We start from the raw sequence: 20,730 nt of genomic DNA, 5'->3' as shown, positions 1-20,730 counted from the left end.
GGTTTACCTCAGACATTCTAGATCTGATTCCTGCCAGGGGCAACAAATCCCTAATCTCACTTCAGGCTGGACCACATACATGCACACAAACCTCATTTTTGGAGACCCTTTCATCCCTTTCAAAAGCAAATAAATAATAAAAAAATAAAGTTGGAGGGATGTTGGCAAATCTTTGGGGAGGGCCAGGCCCAATCAAAAAGCTGTCAGGTGGGATGGGCTTACTTTTAAAGACAAGGGGAAGTTGTTTGTTTCCCTTTTTAACAACACCAACAGCAAAACTTTGCCATTCTTGCAGCCCTTGTGCTACAGACCTAGCTATCTCCCACATGGAGAGGGATTTTGAAATGAGACTGTTATGTACTGAGTTGAACAGGATCCAAAATGCAGCAGTCTGACTGGTCCTAGAACAATAGGATTCAGAATGCAGCAGTCTGATTGGTCCTAGAACAATAGGATCCAGAATGCAGCAGTCTGATTGGTCCACAGGAGCCACCCAATCCAGCTCCAGGTGGAAGTGAACCCGCAGCCTGATTGGCCTACAGGTGAATCCCGGAATAAGCCAATCACGTGGGGCCCATTGTGTAAATAATGTATATAAAGCAGGCATTCTGGGGGAACTTCCATTCCTCCTCACCACTATGAGCTGAATAAAGAGCATGAAATCCACTCTCGACTCCAAGTATATTTCAAGAGACAGTGTTCAGACATGCGGTTTCCCACCTCCAGTCTGAAGTGGTACAGTCATCGCAAGAGAACAGCACCACATGATTTGTTTGAACTTCTTCAGAACTTCCTCCAAGGATCGAGGTGGGGAGAGAAGATACAATAAAGGGGGAAGGTCAGCTGCATATGTCATTCTCAAGTCCAAAAATATACCTGGTTTCCCTCTTTTTCCAATTTCTCCCTTCTGACCAGGGATGCCAGGATCCCCATCTGATCCGTTAAGACCAGGCAGTCCATCAAGCCCGGGAGGACCTGACAAAATCAAAGAAATACATTTCAGGGAGTCCCACGCCCCCGCATAGGATATTACATATCATCAAAAAGTATTTATTCCATTACTTTTCAAATTGCATTTACCTCTCACCCTTCTTCCCAGACCTGCTAAGCTGCAGAATTTCTGTATTTATAGATTTATAAAGGGAATTAATTGCATCCCCCTCATTTTTATTAATACCATTCAAGGAAAGGTTCCTCAGTGGTAAATAAACAAAGGACATCTCATGCCAAATGAACATCAGAAGTACATCTAAAGCTAAATTAGCATCATATGTGCCCCCCTCATTCTTTCCTCCCCCTTTTTAATTTGCAAAGCTTTATTTTGAAGTTAACAGTCTCGTAAGAAACCCAGAAGAAAATGCTGCTTTCTTCTACAGCATAATGACAACTGTGTCATCAGTTTCATAATATCCAGAAATTTAACTGATAACATGTGGAACATATGGAAGGGAGGAAAGACACTATGGACTAGAAATTAAAAGCAGGCCTAAGTCATTGTGTTTGCCTTCCAATGGCTTGGAACGAGGAAAGTTAGCAGTTTTTGATGGTGCAATAATGCAGCTGGTGGAAGAGAATATTGAGATGCTGACAACAACATTCCAGAAATATGCTGCATCCATACCAACTTTGGGGGGTTCCTATGGGAAATTTAAAGGTTTCCATAATCCACAAGGGAGTAAGACCCACGGAACACAGTGAGGCTTCAGCGCCGAGCAAACCTGCATAGACTTGTGCTATTTGTTCACAAAGACAGCCGTGGTCCTTTAGCAAGAAGGAAGGCTGAACCTCTCAACTGCAACTGAGACAAAAAGTTGTGCAGATCAGCACAATGCCTGTTTATTTGGAAGAAGCCCCCACTGATTTAAATGGAAATTGGAGCCTGTTGACTCTTGTTGCACAAGACTGGAGGGAACACAGTTCCATTGCTGCCTCTGCCGCACTCTCACATAGTCGTCCATTCGGGTTTTCTGGAGGTTGTCAGCACCTGCTTCAGCGCATTAACTCCTGGAGGAGACCTCAGAAGCCTTCCGAGACTTATTCCTATATTGTGGAAGTCCCTCCTCACAGAAGTGGCCTTTGACCCTTGAGATGTGTGCTTTTACAACCCAGTGGGTGGCGCTGTGGTCTAACCACTGAGCCTCTTGGGCTTGCCAATCGGAAAGTCAGCGGCTTAAATCTGTGCAACAGGGTGAGCTCCCATAGCTCTGTCCCAGCTCCTGCTAACCTAGCAGTTTGAAAGCACACCAGTGCAAGTAGATAAATAGGTACCACTGCCGTGGGAAGGTAAACGGCGTTTCCGTGTGCTCTGGTTTCCGCCATGGTGTCCCGTTGTGCCAGAAGCGGTTTAGTCCTGTTGGCCACATGACCCAGAAAGCTGTCTGTGGACAAATGCCAGCTCCTTCAGCCTGAAAGCGAGATGTGCGCCGCAACCCCGTAGTCACCTTTGACTGGAGTTAACTGTCCAGGGGTCCTTAACCTTTACCTTTTTTTACAACGCAGCCCAATTCTGTGGTGGCCATTTGTTTCAACTGTTTTTAATGCGGGATTTTATGTTGCTTTAGCCAGCCCTGGGACCTGCTAGAGAAGGAGAAGATACAGCTGCCACCGCTATCATTAGGGTTGATCCAGAAACTGCAGCTAGGGCAAAATGAAAGCGCTGCACTGACTGACGTTCTCCTACAGGGCTATGTTTAAGAATCGTGTAAAAGGTAGAGGTAACCAGACCAGTAGGTCCAGTCGTGGCCGACTCTGTGTTGCGGCGCTCATCTCGCTTTATTGGCCGAGGGAGCCAGCGTACAGCTTCCGGGTCATGTGGCCAGCATGACTAAACCGCTTCTGGCGAACCAGAGCAGCACACGGAAACGCCGTTTACCTTCCTGCCAGAGCGGTACCTATTTATCTACTTGCACTTGGACGTGCTTTCGAACTGCTAGGTTGGCAGGAGCAGGGACTGAGCAACGGGAGCTCACCCCATCATGCTAGTATACAATTGATTGATTGATTGTGTTGGCAGGATCTATTTTGTTTCTCTTTCTTTCTTCAAAAAAGTTTTTATTAACAATTTCAACATAACAAATTATCAAAACATATCATATTCATTATTTTTTACCCTTTCCCCCTTCAAACCCTCCCTCCTCCCTCCCAGAGACTTCTCTCAGCTCCTCTCTCTGATTCTCAGCACATATTATTCTTCTTTTAATTCTTTTATTATTTGTACCCCGCCCATCTGGCTGGGTTTCCCCAGCCACTCTGGGCGGCTTCCATGTTCTCTGCATGTTATAAAATTATACATATCCTTACATTATCTATCTACCATGTTATCATAGTATACAATTTTTTAGTCTACAGTATACAAACAAGGGGAAGGGGAGGCAGGGAAGGACAGTAAAAGCAGCTATTTCAGCTAGTGCTTAAGCTTAGAGACAGAATCTGTTGCATCGCGCTATGGGAACATACAGGAGACGGGATATTACCTGGTATTCCTGGTGGTCCTAGACACATACAGAGAGAGACAGAGAGAATAGTCAGTGCATTCCAAACTCATTTCCAAAACTGGAAATAACACTCCAATGAATATCCCAGTACAGTGGTACCTCGGTTTAAGAACTTAATCCGTCCCGGAAGTCCATTCTTAAACCGAAACCATTCTTAAACAGAGGCACACTTTCCCTAATGAGGCCTCCCACCGCCGGTGCCCTTCCACCATTCAGTTTCCGTTCTTAGACCGAGGTAAAGTTCGCAAACTGGAACACTACTTCCGGTTTGGCGGAGTTTGTAAACCAAATTGTTCTTAAACAGGGCTGTTCTTAAACTGAGGTAGCACTGTATCACACTGAAAATTACATTGAAACAAACAAAGGATATGTGTAACCATTTAGGTAGGGGTGGAGAAAATATTTCAGCCTAAGTGTTCCCTTCTGGGGAGCTTTTTTATGGGAGGGGAGGCAGTGTCACATGTTGAAGCAAAAGCAGATGACTAAATAAATATAAAATGGGAAGATATTAATTAATTATCCCAGCACGCCAGGTCTGAAACAACAATGTACATAAAAGGACTACACACGTGAAATGGATTTCATATTTATAAGATGTAACAGAGGCACTGTTTGTAAGTAGGAAGTAATAATAATAATAATACAGTCATAGCTTGGTTCTCAAATTTAATACATTCCAGGAGTCTGTTCAACTCTTGAAATGGTTTGAGAACCAAGGCGTGGCTTCCGATTGGCTGCAGGAGCTTCCTGCAGCCAATCGGAAGCAGCGGAAGGCATGTCAGATGTTCAGCTTCTGAAAAACGTTTTCAGTTTTTGATTGTTCAGAAGCCAAAATGTTTGACTTTAAAGGCGTTCAGCTTCCAAGTTTCCACTGTAATAATAATAATGTGGTCAGCTGCAGGAATGGACTAACGACAAGTGAAAGACCCACTGGACATTAAACAAGAGAAGATGCAACTACGGGAGGAAATGATTGACATATGTTTGCCACAGGAGCAGAATACCTGATTTTAAGAAATTGTATTAAATAAAAGTAATTTGGTTTGATTTGTAATAATTTGGGAAATTAATAAAAATAATTTTTAAAAGAGGATAAATGAATGTAAATTTACCTCTGTACAGCAGGCTAGTTGCTGTACACACTGACACTGTCACAACCCCCCTCTCTGTCCTCCATCCATCTCAAGGACACCTTGCAGCCAGGTGAGAACACTCAAGGAAGGTGTGAAATGAAACCTAAGTGGGATATGGCCTGGGGAGAGAGGATGTCCCTTGGGAGAGTCCCAGGGGAGAGACAGAGAGCTGCATTTGCCCCCCAAGCCTGAGGTTCCCGATCCCTGCTTTGAAACAAAGATGGGTAAACTATGTCAGTTTGACTACAACTCCCATCAGCCCTGACCGTTGGCCATGCTGACAGGGACTGATGGGAATTGTAGTCCAACTTGTGGAGAGCCACATGTTTCCCATCTCTACAGGTTTTAGGCAACCAGCAGTCCACACCCTCCTCCACAATTCGGCTACATGTGCCCCAGTCTCTGAGTTTACACATGTACATCGGCTGAACATAAGATGGGCATAGTTGTCAACGTTTCCCTTTTTTAAAGGGAAATTCCCTTATTCCGAATAGGATTCCTCGCAAGAAAAGGGAAAAGTTGACAGCTATGAAGATGGGAGGTTGGCAGCCTGAAGAATAGGGTACAAATGCTCTAAATAAATAAATGTGCTCAAAGGTTAAACGAAAATGTCGGTGTAACCTTGCGAAAAATGTTTGCCCCGCCTACTCAGGAAGGAAGCATTGGTTGCTGCTGTATTTATGTGGGAAACTGCTCATAATACGCACAACATAATACTTTGAAAAATACAGAAACATAATCCTTCCTCTACCACCACCCAGTTCAGTTCACTGATGGCTAATCTTTCAAAACAAACAAACAAACTTCCTTCTCTGTTCCAAGCCCAGCACCCGCTTAAATTTCAGCCAATTGCTCTTTTGACAAAGCATGCATTCCTCAGGGTAGTCTCATTGCTGAGGATTGTGGCGCACTCGCTTTTTCACTCCTGCCAGCCAACATAATCCAGTCCTTTACACCTTTGTATTTTTGGTGCCTCCCAAGAAGCTCTCAGCATCTCGGTTTTCAGCGCACATGAAAATGGTGCATGGGATCTGAAGGCTGTGCCAAAACAAAACAACGGAGCTGAATTAAATGGTGGCGAAGATCCTGCTTTAAGGCTTCCTCGTCCCTGCTTGACTGTTGGGAACCTGAAACTAGCAATGGGCAAACTGATCAATTTCTGTTTCTAACCGTTTCTCATTTCATCCAATCTTAAATTCAATTCTCCACATCTCCAAATCAGTTTGTGGGTTGTTGTTTTTTTAAGTCCTTGTGGAAATTCATCAGCCTTTGCATGCAAGATGTGTAGAATTACGTAGCAGCGACTCGTCCCCATTGTATCTAGTCCAGGTATGAGAAATTGGACCTTCCAGATGCTGCCATCATCCCTGGCTATTCACCATGCTGGTTCAGCAACATCTGGTGGAAGGACAACGGTTCCCCACACCTGATCTAGAAAAACAGACGTCAAGTCATTGTTTATCCCTGAGGTCCTAGGCCAAAAATGCACTTGATGGACTGTGCTGGATCTTTATAGCCAGCAAGTTCCATTTAGACCAGGGATGGGGAAACTGTGGCTCTCTACACTGGATTGGATTGCAGCTCCCATTACCCCTGACTATTGGGAGACCAAGGATAAATGAAGAACATGGAAGCCAAAGCCAATGGAAGCCAAAGGTTTCCATTAGCCGTGTTGCCATTAAGAAAGCAATCCAAAAGTACCAGTAGTGCCATTTCTTTATCAGGACCAACCTGAAATATTGCAAACTCGCTTAAGTTAGCAGCTCCTTTCCCCCACTTGCTGGCCTCAAGGTGTTTCGGACTCTAATTCCCATAAGCCTCAGCCAGCATAGCCAATGGTCGGGGATGATGGGTTTTGCAGTCCAGTAAGAACAGGTTGCAGAAAGCTGGGTTGGAGCATGGGTAGGCAAACTAAGGCCCGGGGCCTGGATCTGGCCCAATCGCCTTCTAAATCCGGCCCATGGACGGTCCCAGAATCAGGTTAATTTTACATGAGTAGAATGTGCCCTTTTATTTAAAATGCATCTCTGGGTTATTTGTGGGGCCTGCCTGGTGTTTTTACATGAGTAGAATGTGTGTTTTTATTTAAAATGCATCTCTGGGTTATTTGTGGAGCATAGGAATTCATTCATCCCCCCCCCCAAAAAAAATATAGTCCAGCCCCCCACAAGGTCTGAGGGACAGTGGACCGGCTCCCTGATGAAAAAGTTTGCTGACCCCTGGTCTAGAGCATGCCAATGCAAGCAGGCTGCAACAAGGCATTCAGAAGTGGAGCAGGAACAGTTCCTCTCCCTCTAACCATATAAAAGCCATCAGATAGATAGATAGATAGATAGATAGATAGATAGATGATAGATAGATAGATAGATAGATAGATAGATAGATAGATAGATAGATAGATAGATAAAATCAGCTGTATTTCCACACTTAGACATGCTCCTAGAAGACCCTGGTTTAGAGCAGCTTTGGGTAGTGATACTGGTGGCAAATTTCTCCCATTGGTGTAGCAGCAATAAAATAGGCACAGACAGAAAAAAGTCCCCAGTTTGCCCGATCACAAATTCTCCAGCATACCTGTCAAGCACACTCCCTTTGTGCTGTTGCAGATCTCGATCATCACCCGGACCTGAAATCATAAAACACGGTATCTTTATGGCAGGGTGCAGAATGCAACATTTAGACAGCTTCCATACCATTCTAGCACATCAGAATAATGCTTTAAAACAGACTGTGCCACAACTCGAGATAAATAAATCAATTAAACGCAGAAAGGCTGCTCTCAGCTCCAAAGCACAAATCCATGGAGCCCAGCTCTATCAGTTGCTGTTGGTCAAAATGGATTTATGACATTTCCAGGGTGAGAGGCAATCTGAATGTCTACATGCTTAGCTTGTTCCCGTAGGAATCCAGAGGTTAGACAGGCATGATCCAGCAAAATTCATCTTATGTTCCTAAGAGGTTGCCCGCTGCATCTCTGCATGCTTAAATACTCTGAGTTCTTCCGATCATTATTTCTTGGGGCAGGGAGTTGGAGAATTCAGCATCCTTCTGCATCAGGAATGAATGGTCACTCAACCACTCCCAAGGCATAGACTAAGCATGATCTTCAGAGGTGGCTGCCCATTGTGTCTCTGCATGTCAAAAAGCCCAACTTTGCCACCTTCCAACCAGCCTCTGCTGCTGCAGGAGATGGTTCTGCTGCATCTCTGTGTCTTAAGTGTTACAGTAATCCAATCACACCAAATGAAGAGATACAGAGCAATTCTACATCCTTGCTGGAAGATCCCTGTTGTGTCTCTGCTCGAGTCACTGTTCAAGGTAAACCTGCCAATCAGGAGACAAGTCTAGATCTGCAACTCATATTGAAGCCCAGCAAGTGTGAGAGGGCCACCAAAGGCAAGTTGTCCTTTATAACTTGAGGCCCAAAATACAGTGGTGCCTCGCAAGACGAAAAGAATCCGTTCTGTGATTCTCTTCGTCTAGCAGTTTTTTCGCCTTGCAAAGCAAGCCCATTGAAGGATTAGTGGATTAGCGCTATTAGCGGCTTTTAGCGGCTTTTAGCGGCTTTTAGCGGCTTATCTGCTGATCGGATCAGCTGATAAGCGGCTTAGCGGATTAGAAAAAGGGGGGAAGGAAAAAAACCAGCAGGAACTCGCAAGACATTGTCGTCTTGCGAAGCAAGCCCATAGGAAATTCGTTTTGCGAAGCACCTCCAAAACGGAAAACTCTTTCGTCTAGCGAGTTTTCCGTCTTGCGAGGCATTCGTCTTGCGGGGCACCACTGTACAGTCTTAAAGATTTGCTTCCCAAGTGTGTCAGACCAAACATTTTTGAGTGTACAAGTACCCAGTTGAGCTCCCTCTCCACTTGCAATTATATAGTAAGCATAAAGCTGGAAGGGATCTCAAAGGCTCTCTAGCCCAACCCCTGCCTGTGATCCACTGATACAGCATCCCTCTTGGGTGGCAAACCAGCCTCTGTTTGAAAGCCTAACAGGAACAAAAATCCAGTTTCCAATTTGAAGTGGATCTGTGATCTTTTATTAACTATTAATTCATGACTTCTTTCCTACAGCAGTGGTGATAAACCTCAGGACTGCAGGCAAATCGTGGCCCTCCAATCCTTTCTATGTGGCCCTTGGAACCCCCTCCCAGGCTGTACTCCCAATGTATTTGAACTCTGATAAGCTGGAAGGAGGACAGAAGAGAGCTTGGGATGGGGGTGGGGGTGTAGTGGCCCACCGCACAAAGGAAATAATTTAAAGGGATGAATGCTGGTTACTTTTTGTACAGACATCATTGCTGACAAACCAGGGAATGTAGTGTTCCAAAGGAGGGCAATGTTAGGACAAGCGTCAAAATGCAACCTAAGCACATTTTTGAAAGAACACATTGGCCTTAACTGCTAAGGCCATGGGGTGGGGGTCTATGTTTTTTAATCAGGCATCAGAAGAACCGGGTACCATGCTCCTACTCATTCAAAGCATAAGCATCAGAGTGAACTCCCAGCAACTCTCCAATGTCATGACTTGTGATATTGTGGCTGGGAGCAGGGTGTGCCCTCCATCTGTGCCCTCCATCCTAACCCCACTCCTTTGCTGCTGCAAATCTCAGACCCTCCAAGTGCCCCTGTTTCCCAGGGTCAGTCCCGGATTTACAGAAGCTGTCCCTGTTTCTTATTTGACCCTGGAATGTCCCGCTTCTCCTTAAAGGTAAAGGGACCCCTGACCATTAGGTCCAGTTGTAACCAACTCTGGGGTTGCATTGCTCATCTCGCTTTATTGGCCGAGGGAGAAGGCGTACAGCTTACAGGTCATGTGGCCAGCATGACTAAGCCGCTTCTGGCAAACCAGAGCAGCGCACGGAAACACCATTTACCTTCCCGCCGGAGCGGTACCTATTTATCTACTTGCACCTTGACGTGCTTTCGAACTGCTAGGTTGGCAGGAGCAGGGACCGAGCAACAGGAGCTCACCCTGTCGCGGGGATTCGAACCGCCGACCTTCTGATCAGCAAGTCCTAGGCTCTGTGGTTTAATCCACAGCGCCACCCGCGTCCCTCCACTTCTCCTTAGGACATCCCTATTTTCCTTGGAGAAATGTTGGAGGGTATGGAGTTATGCAACCCCTGAGCCAAGGAGATAAGTAACTATATAACGTTTAGAAGACATCTGAAGGCAGCCCTGGATAGGGAAGTTTTTTTAATGTTTAATGTTTTATAATATTTTTATATACGTTAGAGTGGCTGGCGCAACCTAGTCAGATGCATGGGGTATAAATAAAATAATAATAATAATATTCATGATGATGATGATGGTGATGGTGATGATGATGGAATAGGACGTCCCTATTTTCATCAGAGAAATGTTGGAGGGTATGAAATCTTCAACTGGGGAAGCCAACACAACGTCCTGTGGGTGCTGTTGGACTCCAACTCCCATCAGTCCAAGCCAGCATGGCCATTGTTGGGTACCTGGGAGTTTGAAGTAGGGAGCCCTGGGAAGCTGCCTTCTACTAAACCAGACCACGAGTCCATCAGGTTCAGTACTGTCCACACTGGTGGAAAGTGTCTATCCAGGATTTCAGACAGGGGGGCAGCATTCCCAGCCTTACCTGGAGATGCCAGGGATTGAAATTGGGACTTTCTGCATGCAAAGCAGATGCTCTCCCACTGAGCTACGTGCATAGAAGCAGGATTTATAACACTATCATTTCCACATCCTCTTTTCTCCCCCTGCTACCAATTATGCCATCCTAGTTTTGTGGTTGTTCTCCTGCCCTAAGTACATCCATTAAAATGAATGAACAGGTTTAGTCTGAGAAAGCTTTAGCTGGGTACACGTCATACATCATCATTATTGTTATTATTATTGTTATTATTATTGTTGTTGTTGTTGTTGTTGTTGTTGTTACTGTTATTATTATTGTTATTATTGTTAAACAACTTACAAATTAAAATATATGGCAAATATACATGTCTGTAAAAGGTAAAACATAAAGGACCCCTGGACGGTTAAGTCCAGTCAAAGGAAACTATGGGTTGTGGCGCTCATCTCGCTTTCAAGCCAAGGGAGCTGGCATTTGTCCACAGACAGCTTTCCGGGTCATGTGGCTAGCAGGACTAAATCGCTACTGGTAGACCATAATGAGTGCCAGAGTGAATGGAAATGCTGTTTACCTTCCCGCCACAATTTATCTACTTGCACTGGCGTGCTTTCGAACTGCTAGGTTGACAGGAGCTGGGACAGAGCAATGGGAGCTCATCCCGTCACGGGGATTTGAACCGCCAGCCTTCTCATCGGCAAGCCCTAGGCTCAGTGGTTTAGACCACAGCGCCACCCATGTCCCACAATGTCTATGTAGGCTTGTTTAAACAAGAAAGGTTTTAGCAGGTGCCTAAAACAGCCCAGAGAAGGAGTTTGCCTAAGATCAATAGGCAAGCATTTCCAAACTGTTCATATCACCCAGGAGTTTATCCTGTGTTATGTACTGAAGTTCTCACCCTGGGCCAGCAGGGGGATACTGTAGATAGTTTTCACTCAGGTCCACATATGCAAATAAGGAAGTGAAAATGACGTTCAGTGATTGGATAGTTACAATAAAAAAATTCCTTCCAGTAGCACCTTAAAGACCAACTAAGTTAGTTATTGGTATGAGCTTTCGTGTGCATGCACACTTCTTCAGAAGTGTGCATGCACACGAAAGCTCATACCAATAACTAACTTAGTTGGTCTTTAAGGTGCTACTGGAAGGAATTTTTTTATTTTGACTATGGCAGACCAACACGGCTACCTATCTGTAACTGGATAGTTACAGAAAGTGTTACTGTTGCTTTGTATTTGAGCTCTATATAAGCAGGTTGGCTGAAGCCTTCAGGCCAGTTCTGTTCTGGGCCTGTGAATAAACAAGAGCTGTTGGAAGAATCGCTGTGTCGTCTGATATGTTCGCCCACAACTTAACATCCTGCATAACAATTACATAATCCCATACTCTGTACAACCACTGAAAACAAGGATGGGGCACCTGTGGCCTTCCAGATGATTCAGGAATGCAGGCCTTCCAGTGCAGGAATGGGCAGCTGTCCCATATGGGGATCGAACCAGCGACCTTGGCATTATCAGCACCATGCTCTAACCTGCTGAGCTATCCAGGAAGATGTTAGACTCCAACTCCCATCAGCCCCAGCCAGCATGCCCAATGGCTGCTGATGATGGGAAGTGTAGTCCAGCAACATCTCAGGATCCACAGGCTTACCCCACCCCAATTTAAAAGGTACTGCAGGATCCGGTTCTCTTCTGCATCTAGACACACGACCCATGTTTGCCTTTGGGAAACATTTTGAGGCTGTGCCTTTGGGCGGTCTTGAGAAAAGAATGTGAGATTATTAGCAAGCCCTATCTGGAACACGAGCAAACTCTGCTCAGCGACATAATACAAATAGGGTTGATGAGCAAGGAATTTTGGACGCGCATCAAAGTGCTCCTCTCACATTCCACGCGGCGCTTTTCACCGAACTGAGAATGAGTCATTTACTACAGATTTGGGCTTCTTTGTTCTGCACCGTCGTCCAATCTATAGCCATGCCAGAATATCACGACTGCCCTCCAGATTCCTTGCCCTCTCCTCTTTGCTTATTTTGCTTCCATTTCCACGCTTTTGTTCACAAAGTCGGGCGACTGATTGCTCACTCTTTGCAGAGCTTCTTCAACGAAAACACTTTGTCAACTGGCATAATCATAGCGAGAGTCTATTAAGAGAGAGCGAGAGGGTTGGGGGTGGGGGTGGAGGAGGAGGAATTTGTCCTGCAATTTGTTTTGACACAAAAGAATGAATCGAGGGATGGAAAAATGGCCACTGATTTTTCATTGCTGCAATACTTGTCTCTAGATCGGGAGCTACTGAAGACATAGGAATGCGCCCAGCAAAAAGGATGAAAGCCTCTTTCTTTTACTCATAGAATTTCCACACCACTGTTGCCAAGCAAAAGACAGTGGGATTTAGCAAAAAAGCAGAAGATTTATATGATCTGAAGAAAAACCAGAGTATGAGATGGGAGGGGAGTATAAGACAGGATAGAGGCCTGCAATGGACCCCCTACACTCAGCCCACACCTACAGCATACATGTAAAACACTATAATGGCACTTTTAAACAGCCATGGCTTCCCACAAAGAATTATGGGAGCTGTAGTTTGTTCAGGAGGCCAAGGGTTGTCAGGACACACACACACACACACACACACACACTCCTACAATTCCCAGGGTTCCCTGGGAAGATGGTTTGATTGCGAAGCCACTCCAGCAACTTAATACATGTAGACACAAACTAACTGAGATTTCCCACCCACTCCCAGGATCTACACAAAGTAGAACAACACTGGGAAACAGCTTCAGGGGAACACTGACGGCCAGCTAAGGTAAAGGTAAACGGACCCCTGACCATTAGGTCCAGTCGTGACCGACTCTGGGGTTGCGGCGCTCATCTCGCTTTATTGGCCGATGGAGCCATCATACAGCTTCCAGGTCATGTGGCCAGCATGACTAAGCCGCTTCTGGCGAACCAGAGCAGCACACGGAAACGCTGTTTACCTTCCCGCCGGAGTGGTACCTATTTATCTACTTGCACTTTGATGTGCTTTCGAACTGCTAGGTTGGCAGGAGGACAGCTAGCTAGAGAGCAACTAAAACTGAAATATACTCGGAGTCGAGAGTGGATTTCATGCTCTTTATTCAGCTCATAGTGGTGAGGAAGAATGGAAGTTCCCCCAGAATTTCTGCTTTATATACATTGTTTACACAATGGGCCTCACGTGATTGGCTAATTCCGGGAGTCACCTGTAGGCCAATCAGGTTGCGGATTCACTTCCACCGGGAGCTGGATTGGGTGGCTCCTGTGGACCAATCAGACTGCTGCATTCTGGATCCTATTGTTCTGGGGCCAATCAGACTGCTACCTTTTGGATCCTATTCAACTCAGTACATAACAAAAACCAAATTGTCTTGTGTTTGTTTTCCCCCATCCTTTCCATTTCTTACCTTTGGGAAGAACATCTGCAGAACAGATGACATTACCTTTGAAATTTTGAGAGCTCGATCTGTTCTCTCACTCTTGGGGAAGGAAGATGAAGCAAAAGCAGCGAAACACTGGCTCATTTGACAGCCTTCACAAGTGACCCAAGAAATGTGCATGAGGAAACTGCCTTACACGGAACCAGACCAGCTCATTGTTGTCTGCACTGACTGACAGTGGCTCTCCAGGCTGTCTTCCAGACTCCCTGGACCTGCCAGCAATAGAACATAGGACTTTCTGCATGCAAAGGAGATGATCTAACCACTGTGCTGCAGCCCTTTAGCAGCCCTTTAACAGGAATGATCTAAAGAAAGGGTCTGAACAGGTGAGACCTTATGGAGCCACAAAGACGTGGGTAATTTATGCAGGCTCTTCAGGCTTCTCTGACACTCAGAGGGTAAGGAGGCAAGAGAAAGCAGCAAGCATGGAAAGTAAGCATGCCTTTTAGAGGTTGGCGTGATGGAGGAACAAAACAAAACAAAAATTCAGAAAAAAATTCAGCAAAGACTTAGATCTCAGAACACATAATCCAAGCACCTGGCTCAATGGTACTTGATACTTGAGTCTGGGCAGAAGCTCCACAAGCAAGACATGTGCAATAGAAGTTCTTCCATCCTATGTATACCCATCTTTAAAATTAAAGTAATGAATGGATAAAATTGCCACTCAATTGTATCCCCCCTTTCCTTTCTTGCATTTTTTAAGATTGGCATTCTTCGCTGCCAGTTTTATTCTGGGTTCAGATTTCATTTTGCAGTTCACTTTAAACCACCCTGGAAACTTTTTTTGGTCAAGTATTGGCAAGTAAATACAGAAAGGGTCGCCAGCTTTACACCCAGATCTGGCACCTGCACTTTTAACCATCACTTAGTCTGCAGCAATTGGAATGTGATGCTGCTCCTTGGACATTGGCAAGACTATCAATGGCCACTAGCCCTGATGGCTGTTTTCTTCCTCCATAGTCAGAGACATTATGCCTCTGAATACCAGATGCTGGAAATTATGGTTGAAAGAGTGCGGTTCTGCTTGGGTCTCACTTGCAAGCTTCCCATAGTCATTTGGTTGGCCACTGTGAAAGCAGAATACTGGACTAGATGGGGCTTTCGCCTGATTCTGAAGTCAAGCTCCTCCTGTTATTATGATTTTATTATTTATTGAATTTATACACTGCCCTATACCCAGAGGTCTTAGGGCGGTTCACAGAAAAGATCACAATACAGTGGTACCTTGGGTTAAGTACTTAATTCATTGCGGAGGTCCATTATTATCCAGAAACTGTTCTTAACCTGAAGCACCACTTTAGCTAATGGGGCCTCCCGCTGCCGCCGCGCCACCGGAGCATGATTTCTGTTCTCATCCTGAAACAAAGTTTTTAACCCAAGGTACTACTTCCGGGTTAGCGGAGTCTGTAACCTGAAGTGTATGTAACCCGAGGTACGGCTGTATATAAAATCAAAATAAACACAATAACCCAATAACACCCGCCACCCCACCCCCAAAAGAGCCACATTTTTAAAGGGCATAGGATATCAGTCAAATCAACCAAAGACCTGGTTAAAAAGGTGTATAATGAAGGCGCCAGGTGAACTTCCTTGGGGAGAGCATTCCACAGATGGGGAGCCACTGCAAAGAAGGTCCCGTTCTCATGTTGCCACCCTCTGGACCTCTTAAGGAGGAGGCACACGAAGGAGAGGACCTCAGAAGGTGACCTCAGGGTCTGGGTAGGTTCATATAGAAAGAGGCGGTCCTCGAGGTATTGCAGTCCTGAGCCGTTTAAGGCTTTATAGGTCAAAACCAGCACTTTGAATTGGGCCTGGAAACTACCGTATTTTTCACCCTATAGGACGCACTTTTCCCCCTCCAAAAATGAAGGGGAAATCTGGGTGCGTCCTATCGGGCGAATGCAGGCTTTTGCTGAAGCTTGGAGAGCGAGAGGGGTCGGTGCGCACCGACCCCTCTCGCTCTCCAGGCTTCAGGAACACATCCGCAGCCTAGGCAGCCCTACGGGAGGTCCGGCAGGGATGTCTAGGCTGCGGATAGCAGCCTGCAGCCCGGCGGGTGGGGCGCCCTGAAGCAGAGCGCCCCCCTCGCCAGGCAGACATCCGCAGCGTGGGGAGCCTTGCCGGACTTCCCGGCAAGGTTCCCCACGCTGCGGATAGCAGCCTGCTGCCCGGCGGGTGGGGCGCCCTGAAGCAGAGCGCCCCCCTCGCCAGGCAGACATCCGCAGCATGGGGAGCCTTGCCGGACTTCCCGGCAAGGTTCCCCACGCTGCGGATAGCAGCCTGCCGCCCGGCGGGCGGGGCGCCCTGAAGCAGAGCGCCCCCCTCGCCAGGCAGACATCCGCAGCGTGGGGAGCCTTGCCGGACTTCCCGGCAAGGTTCCCCACGCTGCGGATAGCAGCCTGCCGCCCGGCGGGCGGGGCGCCCTGAAGCAGAGCGCCCCCCTCGCCAGGCAGACATCCGCAGTGTGGGGAGCCTTGCCGGACTTCCCGGCAAGGTTCCCCACGCTGCGGATAGCAGCCTGCCGCCCGGCGGGCGGGGCGCCCTGAAGCAGAGCGCCCCCCTCGCCAGGCAGACATCCGCAGCGTGGGGAGCCTTGCCGGACTTCCCAGCAAGGTTCCCCACGCTGCGGATAGCAGCCTGCTGCCCGGCGCGAGGGGCGGCCTGAAGCAGAGCGCCCCCCGTGCCAGGCAGACATCCACAGCGTGGGGAGCCTTGCAGGAGTTCCCAGCAAGGCTCCCCACGCTGCGGATAGCAACCTGCCGGCCCCGCAGGCGGGGCGCCCTGATGCAGAGCGCCCCTCGTGCGGGGCAGACATCGGCCAGCCCCACAAGCTCGGGGGACAGCAGGGAGGCGCAGCGCCGCCATCCCGCTGTTCCTCGACCTGGTTCTGTTTCCCCGACCTGCTTTTGGGGGGGAAATAAAGGGATTTTTTCCCCCTTTATTTCCCCCCCAAAAAACTGGGTGCGTCCTATGGGACGGAGCGTCCTATGGGGTGAAAAATACGGTAATTGGTAGCCAGTGCAGCCGGACCAGGATCGGTGTAATATGCTCAAATCATCTTGCTCCGGTGAACAGCCTGGCCGCTGAATTCTGCACTAGCTGAAGTTTCCGAACTGTCTTCCTATGTTCTTACGGCAAGCTTCCAAGTGTTACAGATCATTAAAGGCACAGAAGCCTGGGCCAGTTGACAACTCTCTAAACTGAGTGTCAGCTGTAGACACGTTGTGACTATATAATCGCTCAGACAACTGTTGTATATCTTGGAAGAAAGTTCTGGTTTTGTTTTTACTGCAATGCAGTTTAGGATTAGATAGCGTTTGCATACCTTGTGGTTCTGTCTTAGGATACAAAATATCCCACAGCAACTGTCAATGCTACAGATAAAGTATTTTATGGGGGAAACATTGAACGGATCATAAATTCTATCACTGTCAAGCCATCTCCCTGAGTGTGCACATAAGCTACCATATAATCACAAATCTGTTCTAGTGGTTATGCAGCTGTGCCTCATGAAAATCTGATCTAACCCACCGAATCAAAGCTTCGTAAAGCAAAATCTCTCTTTGGATTTTCTGTGCAACTGATAAGATCAAATTCAGCAGATAAGACTGGAGCTTTGCAAGACACAGCTGCAGAACAACCAGAAAAGTTCTTGGACCCAGAGGAATCAATCGGTACACAATATAATCGAAATACAGGTCAAGCAAAAGTATGGATGAGAGTGGTATAAAGGCAGAGTGTGGGTTTTCGGATAGTTTGCTAAGGCTGTTGATTCCTCCAACAAATCAGAGGGTTTGGAGGTGCTCAAAGCTACAGGGCTGTAAAGAAAAATTAAGAGGTGTTGCCCTTTTTAGGAAAAAAGGTAAAGGTAAAGGACCCCTGGGCGGTTAAGTCCAGTCAAAGGTGACTGTAGGGTTGTGGCACTCATCTCGCTTTCAGGCCAAGGGAGCCAGTGTTTGTTCACAGACAGCTTTCTGGGTCATGTGGCCAGCAGGACTAAACCACTTCTGGTGCAACGGAACACCATGACGGAAATCAAAGCACCCGGAAATGCTGTTTACCTTCCCGCCGAAGTGGTACCTATTTATCTACTTCCACTGGTGTGCTTTCAAACTGCTAGGTTGGCAGGAGCAGGGACAGAGCAACGAGAGCTCACTCCATCATGGGGATTAAAACCGCCGACCTTCTGATTGGCAAGCACAAGAGGCCCAGTGATTTGGACCACAGTGCCACCTTACAGAGGTGTTGATGTTTTAAGTACTGCTGTTCAGCTGATGTTTTGGCTCACCTTGGGAGTGCAGAACAAGCTGTCCAAAATACCACCAGGATCACAACCTGGAGATTGACTCTTCCCATTTAAACCTAGGGGGAGAGAGTTGCAGCATCTGCAACCTGCCCCCTTCCCTAGTCCTCTCCTCCAGCCCCTGCTGTGTAGCACACTTGGAGGTCTTGCACAGCACAACAAAAAGAGGAACATGGGAAGTTGCATTCTATTGAATCGGACCATTTAGCTTGTGTCTACACTGACTGGCAGTTACTCTTTGCAGTTTCAGAATAGAAGTCTTTCTCCGTCCTGCATTCCAGGGGTTGGGCTAGATGACCTTTGGGTCCCTTCCAACTCAACATGAGTACATTATCCTTCCTGGATATCACAGAGATTGAACCTGGGAATGTCTGGCTATTTAAATCAATAGGGTTTTGGTTTTTGGTTTTAAAAAAATGATACCCTGCTTATGGCTGCACACAATTCAACAGTTATTATTAACTCTTTGGCTGGTATCCTGCACATACCCAGGTTGATTAGAGTACATTATCCTGAGCACAGTTTTGAGCTTGTGAATGGAGAAATCCTCTAACAGGCTTCAGATCGCAAAATTCAACAGGTGGTGCCTTTCTGAAGCGCGGCCATGCAGAGACAGGGAAAGCTGTAGCTGTCAAGCAACAGGAGCCTTTGACACAGGGGGTGATGCTAACCCTGGATATTTCAGGCCCCCCACCTTCACCAAATATCGGGGCCTTCATTCCCCCTTGCCATCTTTATCTGCTGGCCTCGTTCCGGTGCCGCGAAGAGCAGCTGAAATCCAACAGGGGGAACTTTCTTCTTCTTCTATGCGTTTTCTGTTTTACCATTTAAAATACTCATTTTGCATCCTTCAGATATCAGTGACTTCCATTCTTCTCTTTCCATGGTTCATTTTACATATCATAAATCCCTGCATATTTTACAAAAACTATGTCATTCAGTATTCCATTATTGCACCCATCAAAACTTGGTTTACACTGTTGAATTTATCTTAATGCTGCCAGCGTTTTCAGCTGTACAGAATTATTTTCTCTTATTCTATATGTTAAGTCTGCGAGTTGTGCATATTCCATTCTTCTTTAGTTGGGACCTTGCTCGTTTTCCATTTTGGGGCTAATAAAACATGGACCACAGCAGCAGACATAAATTAGCTTTTTTGACACCTGGGAATTTCAGTCTGAATTATCCCCAACAAAATGGACTCTGTTTTTTCCCAGTTCATTGTGGATCATTTCCCAATACTCCTTTACCCTAAAAGGGTCCAACCGGGGGGACTGATTTTCTGCCCCTCTCCATAGCGCAAGCTGCACCTGTTGGATTTCCACTGGCTGCAGAACAGGAGCTCTGCCAGTGCGGACTTGTGGGTAGCAAGCCTGACCTTGGGGGCAGATAACTGGAGCTTTCCAAGCGCAGATTTCTCTCTGGATCTCTAGGGAGAAACCCAGTCTCGACCCCGACCCCTCCTCCCCCTCGACAGGCCAGAGCGCCCCCTACCGGCACCATGGAGTAGGTCATCATCATGAGCATGTCCTCGTCCTCGGCGCGGATGTGGCTCTTGGCGAGGGCGCGCCTCCGCTGGCTCCTCTTGTCGCGGCCGCCCGGCGCTTGGGCGAGGCCGCCGTCCGACGGGGTGCCGCTGTCGCGGAGGTGCCGCAGCGCGCTCGGCGGAACCTGGGGCTGTCGCATCTGCGCCACCTCCTCCTGGGTCGCCTGCAGCGCGGCGCTCAGCTCCCGCCACTGTCCCAGCAAGAAGACGGTGCCCGCGGCGCTGAGCGCCGACAGCAACCCGACGGCAGCCAGCGCGCAGCACAGCGCCCGGCTGCCCGCTGCCTGGCCCTGCATCGCGACGCCCGACGGACCAGGCGCTCCTCGCTGGGACAACTCGGCCGGGGGGTGGCAGGGGCTCGGCCGCGACGGGGAGGCGCTTATGCCCCGTGGGCGGCTGGCTTGCACCGTCGGGGGCGGAAGGGCTGCGAGTGGCGGGCGCCCCGGCGCTGGGAGGGACGGAGAGAGGCTGGCCGGGACACGGGCCAACCCAGCAGGCGAGCGCAGGGCGAGCCCGCGAGGGAGAAGGCTCCGCGCAAAACACGTGTCCTGCGGGCAGATGGATCGAGCCCTGACTGCTCCAGACAGGGCTCTTTAAACCCTATAGAGTTTGGAAGGGACCCCGAGGGTCGTCTAGTACAAAACCCTGCAATGCAAAAACCTCAACTCGATTCTACATGACAGACAGCCATCCAAACTCTGCTTGCAAACCTCCAGAGAAGAAGAGTCCACTACCAAAGAAGTCTGTTCCCCTGTCAAGCAGCTCTTACCATCACAAAATTCTTCCTGATATTTAGTTGGAATCTCTTTTCTTGTACAATGGTACCTCGGGTTAAGTACTTAATTCATTCCAGAGGTCCGTTCTTAACCTGAAACTGTTCTTAACCTGAAGCACCACTTTAGCTAATGGGACCTCCTGCTGCTGTCGCGCCGCCGGAACACAATTTCTGTTCTCATCCTGAAGCAAAGTTCTTAACCCAAGGTACTATTTCTGGGTTAGTGGAGTCTGTAACCTGAAGCGTATGTAACCTGAAGCGTATGTAACCTGAGGTACCACTGTAACTTGAATCCATTGGTAAAAGTAAAAGGTAAAGGACCCCTGGACGGTTAAGTCCAGTCAAAGGTGACTGTGGGGTTATGGAGCTCATCTCCCTTTCAGGCCTAGGGAGCCGGCGTTTGTCCACAGAC

The 20,730-nt window shown here is 47.6% G+C and overlaps 1 protein-coding gene across 1 annotated transcript in view; it reads right to left on the bottom strand.

Moving 5' to 3' along the window:
• The window catches only part of GLDN (gliomedin), a 35,562-nt gene extending 15,712 nt beyond the window's left edge, over window positions 1-19,850 (bottom strand). Inside the window, exons 1-4 of the mRNA XM_081170043.1 lie at window positions 19,492-19,850; window positions 7,202-7,253; window positions 3,474-3,491; window positions 877-975 (exon numbers count right to left, since the gene is read on the bottom strand). Coding sequence (XP_081026169.1) covers window positions 877-975; window positions 3,474-3,491; window positions 7,202-7,253; window positions 19,492-19,839 — 517 coding nt within the window. The 5' untranslated portion in view covers window positions 19,840-19,850. The remainder of the gene's footprint in view (window positions 1-876; window positions 976-3,473; window positions 3,492-7,201; window positions 7,254-19,491) is intronic.
• Window positions 19,851-20,730: the final 880 nt, after the last annotated feature.

The sequence above is a fragment of the Podarcis bocagei genome, assembly GCF_964188305.1.
Source record: "Podarcis bocagei genome assembly, chromosome: 14".
NCBI lineage: Eukaryota > Metazoa > Chordata > Lepidosauria > Squamata > Lacertidae > Podarcis > Podarcis bocagei.
Note: the sequence above shows the minus strand (reverse complement) of the source record. Positions and strands in the feature narration are given on the sequence as shown.